This window comes from Acomys russatus, chromosome 23 (genome assembly GCF_903995435.1).
Source record: "Acomys russatus chromosome 23, mAcoRus1.1, whole genome shotgun sequence".
NCBI classification, from domain to species: Eukaryota; Metazoa; Chordata; class Mammalia; order Rodentia; family Muridae; genus Acomys; species Acomys russatus.
Window position 1 is genome coordinate 28,524,943 of NC_067159.1, and position 15,110 is coordinate 28,540,052.

The window sequence follows — 15,110 nt, forward strand, 5'->3', positions numbered from 1 at the left end:
ATACATACATACATACACACACACACACACACACACACAAAAAAAAAAAATTCAACCTGCTCAGTCCATTTACTATTACTTATCTGTACATGATTTCAGGGCTGACCACTTGGTATAAGATAAGCAATTGACGAACATATCCCTGGGGGTGACCATTTCCCCCACTCTCAGCATTCCTGTTGTTTGTAATTCTTTGTTTAAAGTTAAGACCCAATGAGATTTTCCCCCTCCATGCTACCACATGGTGCTATACATGTCTTTTAAAAAGAAAATTAGTCGAGATCTGGTTTTGTAAACAAATGTAGAGCCACGGGTGTCAGACGTTTACTAAGAAGACAGGACAGTGCATATGCAGAGCTGGGAGAAGGAAGCAGCGAGGGCATTGTGAATTCCTGGAAGCATCATGAGACTAAAGCAGCCTTGGACTAGGTCTGGTGAGATGAGCAGGGTCTAGACCGTGAAAGGTTTTGAAGACCCTTTTTGAATGTTAACAACAACAAAAAGGTTATAGAAGACTTCCATGTGAACAGTCAGAAGAGAGGAGACTGTGCAAGCATCTGTGTGTTTTGTTTGTAAGAGAGGAAGAGTGAAGGGACTGATGCACTGGGACCATCAGAATGATGCAGAGGCCCAATGTGAGACTAAAGATGAAACAACAGAATTTGGTGAATTAGATCGAAGAAGGGTAGGGCATTTATTCCGTCTGGTTTTCAGGTGTCTTCTTGTTATACATTTGGGTAGAGATCCATGGAAAAGCAATTAGATCTTGTAACAGGAATATGGTGGTGCCATATGAAAAGCCAATTAACAGACAGGAATCGAACCTGTAAGTGATGCTTTCTTCAGTGTCGGTGACCTGAGAGGGCAGCACATCAGAACTACAATGACAACTAGCCCTGCAACTGTCTCCAACCAGCAGATTACATAGGGAAGGAAGAGCTAAGAAACAAGGAAGTGAGTCATTGCAGGCTCAGCCCTCTGGTCAGGTGACCAGCATTGTCTGTCCCCCAGATGAGCTTCACACCACGGGTTGGAGTTTCTCTCCTGTCTCCTGCATGGTCCTTCTTGTGTTTTCCCTCATTGGCAGCTCTGTGTGCTTGGGTTTGTATTTGTTTGAGACCTTGCATTCTGTCCAGGGCAATACCTGGTTAGAGGGTACCCCACACTAAACAATTCATTAGCAGTGTCTAGGTGCTGAGACCTTTATAATGTGCATATACAGGTTTCTTTCCACAATATGAAGTCCAGATGTGACCTCACAATATAAAACGCTCTAGCCTTTCTCTCTCCTGTCTGTCTCCTCTCACAGGGGGGGTCATAAAACTTGACAAGTTTAGGTCAGGTAACTGGCCTTGAAGTATGTTAAACTATTCAAGTGGGGCTTTTAAAGCAGGCTTGAAGGTGCAGATCTGAAGGACATGGTAAGTATACCTGGGATGGTGACTTCCCTTCTGCACTAGGACAGGGCTCAAAAGCAGAAAGGAATCTCACACAAGAGAGCCTTTCACCCCTAGGGATGGGTACAGGATCATTGTGCTGAGAGGCACTGGAAGACACATTGCATCATACCAGAGGCGGTATGAGGAGAGAAAGGCCTTCTCTTCAAAAACCTATCTAGAAGCTTAAAGTGGAGAAATAGGAGAGGCGGCCTTCAGGCACACCGCAACTGAGCTGAAAAGAGACTTGGATACTTCAGTTGCCCTAAGCAAACCTGGAGAACAAGAGAATTCCTTACTTCTGTAAAGATTTCCCAGGGTGGTCTGAGAGGAAGTTCCACCCCACTTAGGTTAGTCTAGATTAGTCTGAATGCTAAAGGGGTACGTTGAAGAAAGCAGGTACTGGTAGGACCATAGACTTACCCTATAGTTGTGTTGGGGAAGGGATGCTGGCTTGCACCCCTTTACTGGATCTGCGTGCTCTAACCTTCAGTTGGGAGGCAGAGGGAACAGGAAGATAAGAGTGAGGGGATTATAATTGAGATGTAATGTAAATAAATTATTATAAAAATGTCAAAGGAACTGTGAATTTGGCTAGGAGAACATGCTCAATGTGTTTGCGTGCCTGCATAGAGAGTGCACTATGCATGTGGAAACCATCCTTCCACTTGCTCTTCTCTTTTCCCAAGCTGTAAATCTTCAAAAACTACTTTCGGTGCTGCTGCTGGTCTGCTCTCTGAGATTGACTTGATGACGTATTAAAGGCAAGGAGTGCCATTATGCACTGTCCCTCCTCCTTGGTAATATTCCCCACTTTGCCTTCTGGGATCATCTTTTCTTCTCTTAAGGAAAAAGGGAGAGCAAAAAGCAAACCCTCTTCCTAGAGACTAGCTAGCCAGGGACCAGGCATAGTGACTGCCTCCAAACTTCACTGCTGCTGGGAGAAGGCTAGCTGGCACCCACCCCACCCTCACACCCTGGGTCAGATGCTGAGCTTGTGACAACAGCTCCAGCTTCTAACCTCAGAGCCCTGTACACAAGTGATTCATTTCCATCCTTCTGCTTTCCTTCCAAGAGTCAGCCGTCATGTGCCAGGCCCAACTGTGACTCACTCACACGCCTGTGCCTGGGGGAAATGAACACTTCAGAGATTGCTGAGTTTCAGGCCCTTCCTAAGCCAAGCCTCACATTACCTCCAGTATGGTACAACACAGAAGCACCCTGCTTGAGCCTGTGTTTTGCTCGGCGAGGCCAATGTGAGAGCTAAGATGGTCTCTGTAGCTGTGATCATGCATAAGCAAATCTAAGCCACTAACAAAAACATCTGAAAGCTAAGGGGTATTTGGGCTATGGCAGCGGTTCTGAGCAAAAGGACACTCTCTGCTGCTGTTCCTGACTTTGTCATGTGCTCGGGAGAGGATGTGGGTTTTCAGAACCTTTGAAACTGTTCCAGGAGTTTCCACATTCTTTGAACGCCTACTGAAGTCACACAGCCAACACTTGGCTGTTGTCTTCTTCTTCTTCTTCTTCTTCTTCTTCTTCTTCTTCTTCTTCTTCTTCTTCTTCTTCTTCTTCTTCTTCTTCTTCTTCTTCTTCTTCTTCTTCTTCTTCTCCTTCTCGTTCTCCTCCTCCTTCTCTCATCCTTCTTCTTCTCCTTCTCCTTCTCCTTCTCCTTCTCCTTCTCCTCCTCCTTCTCTCATCGTTCTTCTTCTTCTTCTTCATTAGTTTTAAAAGATTGTTGTTTTTAAATTACGGTTTTCCAACCAGCCTGTGGTGCTAGATTTAAATGAGGGTCCCATGTGAGGAGGGAGCCTTGGCAGCCACATCTTTACACTCACTTTCTGAGCAGCTTCTCGCAGATGCCCTTCACATTCCAGAATCAGGTTAGCTGTCATGGGCCTTTGCCAGTGCTTCTCACTGCCAAGGCCACAGACAGATGAACCACCTGTTGCCTAACTAAATTGAATGTACCCCTGGCAGCATCCCTGCTCCAGAACTATCAGCTGGTACCACTCCATCAGCCCTGAGGGTGGCTATGCTACTCATGTTGATCAGTCAAATGGAAAGAAACAAGAAATATTATAGATGTGTAGAGAGGGCAGGAAAGCCCATATTCTACTCTTTCATCAAGAAGTTATGCAACTACTGTGAATTGTAACATGATGCTTTTATATTATAAATATTTACATTGTTAGGATCTATTTTATGGGCGAATCAAATAGTCGTTTTATAAGATAACTGACTACTGTATTTGTTATGTGGTAAGATCGTATAGTCTTAATGGAGCCAAATTAGTTTTACAGTTTTGCTTTTTAATAAGAAACACTTCCACCTAGATAACTTGGAGTTTGAAAGTGAACAAACACTTAGAGTTTGTGCTAAAACCTGAAAATCAGATTCATTTAAAAAAAGTGATTCCTCTAATCAATAAAGAATTAAAAGCAAAGGTTAGCATCATGATGTCACATGCCTCACACAGAAAAGTCCCAAATTAACTGTGTGACACCCCCCCCCCAGTCTAATTCTGGTGAAGTACAGTGATCCTAAAACAAAGCTTAGTCAACTTAATATTTTAAAAATAATTTTGAAACTAAGAAACCAACATTCTGAAGTTAATAAAATGGTATCACTAGTCTCAATTGATTATATTCATAAATGTATTTAATGTCTATCTTACTGAACAAACATTTCTTAGGCAACACAAAAAAAACAGCATATTCTTTGATCATGAAGAACTTTCTATTTAAATAGGAAGATACAGCGGACACAATGTGCAAAGCTTAATAAAAAACAAGCTCTGTGCTTTGTTTTATTTTCCTTTATTGATTTTTCAAGACGGGCTTTCTCTGGGTAGACTTGACTGTCGTAGACTCACTTTGTAGACCAGGCTGGCCTCAAACTACCAGGGATCAGCCTGCCTCTGCCTCCCTGAGTGCTTGGATTGTGCCATCGCACCCTGCTAATTGTTTTTATTTATTTATTTTTATTTTATGTGCATTAGTATGAAAGGTGTCAAATCCATTGGAACTGGAGTTACAGACAGTTGTGACTGCCATGTGGGTGCTCGGAATTGAACCCGAGTCCTTTGGAAGAGCAGATGGTGTTTTTTAGCCAATGAGCCATCTCTCTAGCTCCAAGATATGTGCTTTAACCTAAGGAAGTGTCAGGGATACCCAGGGGACAGCTCAGGAACTACAGGTATTTTAACAGATGGAAGAGACATTTGAAGCAGGTACAATTGGAAAGGAATTTGCTGAAGGGGTGATATCCAAACCAGACCAGCCATTAATGATCTTACTAATTGTTAGGTAGGAAAAGACACTGCTTATGTCTGATGTTTGTTGTGTTTGATAATTTTGCAAGGGGTTCTCCATCTGTTTATTGCCCACACTTGTTTCACCAATTCATCTGTTTCTGTCAGTTAAGCACAATGTAAATAATTTACTAAAGCCCATTCACCTAAGTATGCTGGCCTAGCGTAGTGCTGATGCTTCTGGAAGGGCCAGGCCGGTTGACCTGAAGAGGAAGGATGTCTTGGTGCAATACGCCATATTTATTCTGAAGCTAGCTGTTTGCTCTTTGGTACTTGTTAAAGCCTAACTTTTTCAGTAACACATTTGCTAATACAGGACAGAAAAAAAAAGTTTCACAAAGACAAGATGATGAGGGTAGCAAAAGTGAATGATGTGCCTGCTGTTTGTGAGCAAATAAGATGGAGTGGTGCTTCCTAGAGGAATCTGAGAGCCCTGTTAAAATGCAGGTTCTGAATCTTGTGGTCTGGGATGGGACCAGGATACTGGTGCTTCTAAGTGCTCCTAGGACAGGTAGGTGTTGTTGGCCTTCCATTCTGAGCAGCAAGACTATGCACAAATGAACAGCCATCTTGCCCAGCAGAATGGTTCCCATGACCTGCATTAAGTAAAGCAGCTGTATTGATGACCAGTATTTTATGTGGTTTTTGTCCTTTATTCTCATCGGACTCTATTTTTCCTGTTAGCACGAAAGCAGGAGATCATCAAAGTTACTGAGCAACTGATTGAAGCTATCAACAATGGGGACTTTGAAGCTTACACGTGAGTAGAGACAGATAGGATTGCTTTGCTTCCACACATTGGGCAACTGTATTTTCTATGCCATTGCATTTTTCAGCATGTCTGAAGTCCTGAATGTTTAACCCCCACTTTAACATGTTGGCAATGACATTATGTCATATAAATGGCAAAGGGCCCTCAAGAGAAACAACTTGTTTATGATTTCAGAGAGATGACTCAATTTGTGATCTAAGGACCCAGGAATGGCTTTGTGAATGATATTTCTTTGTAATCACCTACAATTCTGAGTGAAAGTAGAGCATCAGAGAAATCCATTTAGACAAAGGCTTAAAATGAAGAAAACCAGAAGTGCATTAGGAAATTTGTTTCTTTGTAGTTCTGCTAGGGGTTGGGACAGAAAAGATGACAAGTGGTGAAGCCAAGCATCCTTGCCAACCAATGAAGCTCAACTTCATCTGCATCTGTTGAGGATGCTTTTATATTAAGGGGAGTTTTTTACTAAAGTAGAGGATTTTATGATTAATTTAAATAGTAACAGACTTCTGGATTATATGTTGTATAAAAGAAATCACTGTGCTTAAGAAAAAGAAAGCATTTTATTTAAATAACACATGAAGGGTCATTGTGAAACTGTTTGGGGATGTAAGTCTATATTCTTTTTTTCCACTTACCAGACAATTCCACTGTGTGAAAGTGTTAAATTAAAAAAGGGGGGAGGGGAAATTTGAATCTAATCCTTAGTAAAAGTAATCATAAATGAAACCAATTCCCCAATTGATAACATTGGTATATACAACTAATTTTAATGGCCCAAACCAAAACTAACAGAGTCACCTTAGAAAAATGTTTGCAAAATGTTTCAAAAGTGAATTTTCATGCTCAGTGTATATGATTGGAAAGAAAAAAATGACAAAGGATAGAAACAGACCATAAGCAGAAAAAATACATAAATGACAATGATACATAAATGAAAAAGGCGCAGTCATGTTTCCTGCTGTGCACAAGCAAAACCTATGCTGGACTGGGGCCCTCCGAAACCCTGGGCCCGAGTAAATCTTCTCTCCCTTAAATTGTGGCAAAATCAACTAATTGATGGATGTTTACTATCCAAACACATGAAAATAGGCAATGTAAAATAGGGAATGCAGTCAGTATATGTGGGGCCTGAATATGAAAGCTGATTCCTGTAGACAAATTATGAGTGCATATATACAAACATGCAGACACCTGAACATGTGTGTGTGGGGGGGTGGGCATCAGCTATTTCACTTTCACATAATAAAGTCTTCTTGATAAAACAAACACTAAAGGCTGGGGTTTGTATCCTTATTGTCACAGACAACAACTCTCTTTTTAACTGTGGCTTCTAATAACTCTTTGCCATAGAGATTGTTCCTTTTTTAATTTGTTTTGCCATTATAACCTTCTTAGACCTCTGTGGGTTTCTAAAGAATAAGAAGACTCTTTAAAAGCTCCTTTTGTGATAGCCATCTCCTATAGAAGACAAAAATTGTGTTTTGTCAGTCAGGGTGTAATTGTGGCCAGGTGATGTGCTGCAGGCCCAAGGATGATCCAATGTTACTTCCATTCCAAAGCTTCTTAGGTTGAAGAATATTTTGGTGAGGCTCTGTCTTCTGGTCCCTATCCTTTGCTCATGGCACCGTCCCCAACCAATATGTCCAGATTACACTCAGACTTTATTAATCTAAAGCTTGTGCCAAGAAAATAGATGATATATACAGGGGTGGATAAGTATACCTATAGATGATAGATATGTGAGTAGGTAGATGATGATGAAGAAGAAGATAGGTGATAGGTAGGTAGGTACATAGATAGAGATAGATAGATAGATAGATAGATAGATAGATAGATGATAAGGAATAATAGAAAGGGAAGAGAAAAATGAGAATAATACTTTCCAATATGTTGTCTCTTTTGCAAAGTATGTTAAAAAAAAAAACGTTTCATTATAATACATTATAAGATATCAGAGCCAATGTGAGGTGGTATGAAATTTGGATTCACAAACTGACAATTAAACCGTATTTATAGAGGAGTTAATAACACCTCACAGAATGCATTTCTGCTGCCACAGGAAGGCTATTCTTCCTACCTCTCTGCCTAGGAAGAAATGATATATATTTTACTTGAGCTTAAAAATACGTGCCCAGCAGACAATCTGAGACAAAGTTCATTACTTACCCTCTGCCACCACCTTCATCACAAAGCATCGATGATTGCTTTGATTTGTGACCTTAAAATGTTCTTCCCAGGCTGCCAGCTCTGCGTTCCTCTGGGTTTTGTCTGGGCGTTTTGAAGGAGGAACTCATGTTGCCCAGGCTGGCCTGAAACTCCCGCTGAATAACGTGTGTATAGTAACATTCCCAGTTGGCCAGGACCATGGTCCATGAACTGTGTTACACTTTGAAGAACCATAGTAAATTAGGCTTACAATTTTGGTTTACTGATGAACAGTTAAAGTTTCTCTCCTATATTGAAAATGTCCATTTGAAACTAAATATGTTCCCATCCACTATATTTCTCCTTTGGAGTAAATTAAAAAATAGTCCCGAATTCTTTGAGTTATACTCACATTTCTTGCTGCCCCTCCTTCTACTCAGTACCTACCTCATACTTGCAAAACTGTTGCTCATTCATAAAAGAGCAGCCCCAATTCTCTTTCCATCCTTCCTGTACCATTCCTGTCCAGTATAACCTGCCTTTGAGGCACTTTGCATTAACTTCCATATAAGTATTAATGAGTTATTATTGATCGCTTGTACCATTCATGTTTAATATTTCTCCACTGAATAAGTAAGTTTCTCTGAAGAAAGCCCATTGGTCTTTTGGGAATAGTTTAGAGTTGTATAGTGCTTTGCTGAATTCTGCTTACATGATTAGAAAGAAACCTATTGTGACCTTTTGAATCATTTATTAATTTTCTTTTGGAAGTAAAATAAGCTTTAAACACACCCTCAATATAATCTCATGGACAGTACCAGGAAATTCAGACTGGCATTCTATCCTTCATGCCAGTTACAATATGGTGTTTGAGGAGGATGGAGAAAGTGGGTCCCTCAAAAAGCATTCCAAAAATAAATAGTTATTTTCAAAGCTAAATATGGCTTGAAATTACTTAGAGTGTGTCTTCAACGTGGAGAGAATTTGAAACATAGGAAACTTAATTCAAAAATTGGAAAGCTAAAAAATTAACTTTGGGGATTAAAAAGCAGGCATCTTACAAAAGAGCAGATAGTGCCTGGACCATTTAACTTATTTCTGTGCCTCTGTGAGTTCTCTACAGAATGATATTTGGAGCCTGCTAGTTGACTGACTATGTCAAGGTCCATGGTAGAAATTTCTTATTTGGGGTGCTTTTTAGGATCTCTTTCCTTCACTGAGTGTAAATAAGAATGCGTATCACTTTTACTGTGAGCACATTCACTCATGATTTTTTTTTTTTCTTACTATAGAAAAATCTGTGATCCAGGCCTCACTGCCTTTGAACCTGAAGCTTTGGGCAACTTAGTGGAAGGGATGGACTTTCACAGATTCTACTTTGAAAATGGTATCCATTCTAAGTTCTTTACCACCTTTTCCTTGAATTTCTCTCAACTTTACAGACTCTTTGGCTCTTTCCTGAAATGGGGATTTCTACCCATAGTATGTGCACCATAAAACATGTTCATGTTTGGAACTGAAATGCATGTACTTCAAACCTAAAAGTCAATTGTGTTTTGAAAAATATGAAAACAGCCATTAAGATCTAGTGAAGGAGCAGTATGTTCTATATAATGTTTTGAACATGTATTATGTGGAGTTTTGTAAAATTGTTGATATGGGAAGAAGAGAAACCACACCCATATGCTCACAGTGGACAAGCAGCGCTCCTGAAGGTCAAGCAGTCACTTTCAGAATATGGTATGAATGGAGATGAGCAATCTTAAGTGTTTCCATTCAGATTGCAAAGGTCTTATATTTTAGTGACTCAGAAAACAAACATAATTCCAAGGCAGTTTCTGAAAATAATAAAAACTAGTAACTAAATAAAGATAAAATTAAAACAAAGGTTCAGCATTAACCAGGATTTCCTACAGCCTTAAACTTTCCATTAGATTACCATGGGCTGCGATGAGAATTTAGTCTTTTTGCCATAAGAGCCTATTGAATTAAGAAGGAATTGTAATGATAATTAGGGCAATTAGATTCACTTGTAGTAATTAAAAGCATTGACAGATTTGCCTTGGCATGTGTTTTAAGTGCATGAATTTCTCTTTCTTGTTTGTGTTAGCGGTTTGCAAACACAAGCAACAATAGCTAATGGTAAGTTTGTGTTAACAAAGCTTGGTTAAATATTCTCATAGTCTTTATGTTCCAGCATTTTGATGGAGGCATCTCATACTCTCTCCTCCATCTATCAACCAACACTGTTTTATTTCTAATAAATAGTTTATTAATCCATTATTATTTCACCCATTTCAACATTACATACACTATGCACTATTATTTTCCATAAATGCATACTCTACATAATAAGATATTCCTTTTATGTAACTAACATTTTAGGTAATTTAAGTAGGCATTATCTGAGAATGAGGCACATATCCGGGTAACAGCTAAAATAGTTCAGCCTATTCTAATCTACAAAACGCCACCCATCGTAATTGTGTCACAACCCACAAATCTCCTGATCACGTGACTAGAATGGATGTAGATATTATCCAAACACCTAAGGGTGGAGCCTGGTGAGGAACATCTCTTAAGAACTGGCTGGTCAGAACCAGCTGTGTGATCAAACAGCAGATTGTGAAGTTTGACTAGCTGCTCACACATACGTCATGACCAAATTGACGAGTCACAGGGTGTAATGCAAAAACAAGTCCATGCAGGGAAACAGTGACTTCTGAAATTGATGCTTGAGATATTTCCCTCCTCCCATATCCTAACTAGAGGAATACCACCACAAGTCATCCTGTCAAGTGCCCCAGTGGGCCCTTAACAGAAGACAAGGGCTTCTCAGTGTGCTTGGGCCAGGCCTTCTCTACCTCTCTTCATAGTACGGCTCCGTTTCTAGCCTTTTCCTATTATAAATGAGTGTGTCTCTGTAGCCTTTCTGAGTAATCATTCCAAATTTCCAGAGTAGCACAAATTGCCCCTTAAGGAAACCAAAGAAAATAAAGATTATCTACTTTTCTTTCATTGTTTATACTTTTTTAATTTATTTGTTTATTCACTTTCATCCTGGTCATAGCTCCTCGTCCTACCCTCCCTCCCTCTCCGCAATACCCCCTCCCCTATTCCTTAGCAAAGGAGAGCCCCCTTCCCATCTACCCCAGCTCATCCAGTCACATCAGGACTGAGCTGAGTGTGCCCTCTTCCTCTATGGCCTGGCAAGGCAGTCCCACCAGGGGAAGTGATCAAAAAGCTGGCGGCAGAGTCCTTGTCGGAGACAGCCCCCATGCCCCTTACTAGAGGACCCACCAGAAGCCTGAGCTGCCCATCGGCTACATCTGTGTACTTTATACAACACTCAGCTCTCAATTAGTAGAGATAGATTAATGAATGAAGGCATGAATGACTGCCATTTCTCATTCACCTACTTGAAGTTCATCTTGAGTTTAGCTTACTTTACATAAGACCTTAATTTATGTTCTTATATCATTCTCTTTCAGCTTTGTCCAAAAGCAACAAACCAATCCACACTATCATCCTGAACCCTCATGTGCACCTGGTAGGGGATGACGCAGCCTGCATAGCGTACATCCGGCTCACACAGTACATGGACGGAAGTGGAATGCCAAAGACAATGCAGTCAGAAGAGACTCGCGTGTGGCACCGCCGGGATGGAAAGTGGCAGAATGTTCACTTCCATCGTTCGGGGTCACCAACAGTACCAATCAAGTAAATATTCCCTGGCCGTCATGTTTTGTGAATATACCCTGGAGAATAGGCAAATGTAGCATTTGAAAAGCAACTAGCAGCAGGTGTTGTAGTGCATTCTCTCTCACCTCAGTATCCTTCCTCAGATGACATGCTTGCTTTCCATGCAGCAATCAGATTCCCCCCCACACACAGGTAGCACACAGGTGCCTCTCCTGTGCTTGATGCAGAGAGGGATGAAAAGTCATCCCCCACAGGAAACATGTGTTCTGATTTAGAAAGCAATTAATCACTAACACCATGGAGAAACTACACTAGGAACTTAACTTCAGAGCCGGGGGCAGTGAGCAACCAGTGTACCAAACCGTCCGTACTTTGCATGAAAGACTGAATTCTGATCAATATTTTACACAAGGAATAGGATTTGGAGATACAGAAATGGAGAAAGAACAAAAGGGAGAGAGTCCAAGCCAGAGGAACATCATGCAGTTGCAATGTTGGAACTCTAGAAACACGAAAATAAGGCAGGACTTTGGAGGCTGGTTGGCTTGCTCGAGTAAAGGGAATGATGGGAAATCCTTTAAATGGGATGAGCTGAAATCAGGAAGAGAGTAAAGGAAGCTGGGTGAAGCCCGGCCCACTGGTCCTCTGTTTCAAGGATCCTCCTGTTAATATTTGAAGATGTTGAGTGAGTAGCCTAGTTTTTACAGCCACTCAGGATGTTCCAGCAAAGGCATTGTGAGCTCCAGGTGTGATGGTAGATTATCAACCACAGTGATTTTCAAAGGTCTTCTCTGTCATTCTAGTGACCATATAGCACTGTTGGATAGACAAAAAGAAATAAAAAAGATCAGTAAAGACAAAAATAAGTTCCAGTAACAAACAAACAAACAGAAGAAAAAGGCTAAAACACATTTCAAAAAACATAACTATCAAACAGAAGGAAGACACAAAAGGAGTAAAGAAAAAGTAAATTTTGTTCATGTTTCTATGGGTCTTCCCCCTGAAAGGGGATACACCACAGATTGCCAGCTAATATACAGAAGATGGATACAAATGTATTGGGCCAGGGGCTAGTTTTCTCTGCAGTTCTCTGAAGTGTTAAGGGATAGAGCCTATTTAAGAAAACTTCCTTTTATGCCAGGTGGCTTAAATGGGGCTTCTCTTAATAGGCCACCCTGTATTCCAAATGGGAAAGAAAACTTCTCAGGAAGCACCTCTTTGTGGCAAAACATCTGAAAACCATTCACATTTGGGTCTTGTAAGTAGCACCCTGCCCCATGGTTCTGTGCGATGGGGGCTAATGCTGGAGACGCTGCATGGCTGGTGTTCTTCCCTCCCTTTGTGGACATTCGCTCAAAACTCTACCCAGTGACACACATGTGAAGTTTTTGAAAATCCATTGTAGCTTTGCATGAGTCCCTAACTCTAGTATTCGTTCTATGGCAACACCGCCATTTGAAAGGTAACGAGCACCCAGAGGGGCCTTTTTCCAGCAGCTAGATTGATTGCATCGCTTTAGCGTTCTGGAGTTCCCACATCAAAAGCCAGTTATATCTGGGTTAATGTGGACAACTCGCAGTTATCCAGGGCCGTTTCTATTAAGCTTTTGAGATCCTCTGGTGTCTCCCTGTCTTTTGGAATTTGCAATTTCCCTTAGCCTTTGGTTGAGGTTAGTATGTACAGGAGCTCACAGTGTCTGAAGGAATGTAGTGGTGCCAGCCCAAGAGGATGGGCCACAACAGAAAGCCAAGCTGAACTTTAAACACCACAAAGAAGGGCATTCAGATGATGATTGACAGTTGGCCGCAATGAAATTCACGCCTCCTGTTGTTTATGAAGATTTGTGTCTTAACTGGGATTAGCAGACAGGCGTGAGTAGGTGCCACTGTTTATATTTCTCCATGCCAAAATGGAGGAGGACTTTCAAGAAATGATGCTTGTAGCTGTTGCTTTAAATGACTGAGTAAGAACAATCATGGATTCTCTATTTGTGAGGCGATATTCCTTGTTGAACTGACTTTTAATTTTGATTTCCCAAGGAATTTAAGCATAATGAGCAAAAAGCATAAGGTGAACTTTGATTCTGTATTAACCAAATATTGATAGGAATTCATTAAATTTGTCTAGTAAATATGAATGCTTAAAACACATATTTAGACTTAATAATATGATTGAAACCTTTGATACCTTCTGTTTTTGTTTTGTTTTCTTTTTTTTCTAACTCAGCCTAACTTTGTTTAAACAAATGGATACTATTGATTGTGTAGTTTAGTCTTGGTTAAACGTGTGCATATTATCTTGGAAGGTTCACGGGCAAAGATCTCATACAAAACATTTCCAATCTGAACTTTAGCCAAGTTATCAAATTGTACCCTAGTAACGTTGTGGCCCAAAGGTTGGTATTTTATAAAAACAATATAATTTATTTCCTCCTCCCTTTCTCCTTTTCAGCTAATTGTCAACAGTGCCACTTCTTCATTCTGTTTTCAAGGCACCTGGAGGGTAATCCTGGGACGTCCTCTCCTCCTCTTCATGCATGTTTCTGAGTGCATGAAGTTGTGAAGGTTCTACGTGTAATGCATATGTGACGCATCATCTTATCATATATTCCTTCCTATACATTGTTTACACTCCAGCTACTGGATGGGATGTTCCATGCAAACGTAAATTATTGTTGGCAAACTATAGAGGGAGGTCAGACAAGAAAATTCCACAATATTCCAAGTTCAACTGATCCATCAGGTTTCTCTGTTTATGCCAAGATTTAAAAGACTTAATTAAAACTATTGTGCTCTGAATGATGGTTTGTAAGAGAAAAGTAAATCTTTTTAGAATGCTGCCATTAATCTGTTTGGGCTTTTTGTTGGGATTTTTGTTTTGTTTTTGCTTTTAAGGCAAAATATATATATATATATATATATATATATATATGGTGTGATCCTGGTAGAAGCGGATGGCTTTTCTCTGAAAGTGTTGGTGTTGGATAAATGGATGCTTATGTGGGCAAACTCCTGTGTGATTGTGAGAACAAGATTCAGTTGGTGTTCTACCATCAAAGCCATGTCGATTTGAGTCAAACTGTGTGTACTGGAAAAATTCACATCATTTACTAGTTTGATTGCTTTCAGATAGACACAGTTCTGGTGAATGCTTGGCACTGATTTTGTTTTTTCTTTCTCAAATTTGTGTTCTGTTTTTATTGTATATGATTTCTTTGCCCTTTTGTTTGTTTTTGTTTTAAATTTTTCCTGATCTTTTCTTCATCTTTCTTTCTCCCATCTTTCTCTCTTTCTTTCTTTCTGTTTGTCCGTTTATCTTTCTTTCTACAGCTGGTTAGTGTGTAAAACAACAATAACATTTGCATATGAAGGTATAATTAAATCAAGGTCTTTTGGAGGAAGCTAAAAGTAGAGTAGCACTTCCTGTCTCTTCAGGGCCAGGGGAATTGTTAGAAGATTTTAAATAAAAGTTTTTAATTTGGTTTAGGCACCACTTGTGGATAGGTATCCTAGCTGCATTGAAAATATTGGAATTGCTGAGACTTACGCTAACAGAATTACCAACTACAGAAATTGCCTGAAGACCAAGGGGAAGGTGATCAGGGTTGTATGCAAAGCACTTGTTCGGACCTTGTGGAAGGTGAAGGCTTTTCCTGCCTCACTTTCACCAGCTAGTCATGTGAGAAATGCTCTCAGAGTGTTTGAACTTGATCTTTGTGACTTGTGCAGTTCTAGCTTCT

The 15,110-nt window shown here is 40.2% G+C and overlaps 1 protein-coding gene across 24 annotated transcripts in view; it reads left to right on the forward strand.

Annotated features, from left to right (window-relative positions):
* Positions 1-14,288, forward strand: part of Camk2d (calcium/calmodulin dependent protein kinase II delta) — a 239,069-nt gene extending 224,781 nt beyond the window's left edge. For 20 of the 24 annotated variants that reach the window (XM_051165807.1, XM_051165806.1, XM_051165829.1 and 17 more), the window contains 5 exons: positions 5,434-5,509; positions 8,962-9,056; positions 11,161-11,389; positions 12,541-12,629; positions 13,823-14,288. In XM_051165807.1, the coding sequence (XP_051021764.1) occupies positions 5,434-5,509; positions 8,962-9,056; positions 11,161-11,389; positions 12,541-12,607 (467 nt within the window). In that variant the 3' untranslated portion in view covers positions 12,608-12,629; positions 13,823-14,288. Of the gene's footprint in view, positions 1-5,433; positions 5,510-8,961; positions 9,057-11,160; positions 11,394-12,540; positions 12,630-13,822 lie in introns of those variants that run through there. The other 4 variants (XM_051165828.1, XM_051165820.1, XM_051165823.1 and 1 more) reach the window with 2 other exon arrangements.
* The last annotated feature ends 822 nt before the right edge of the window (positions 14,289-15,110 follow it).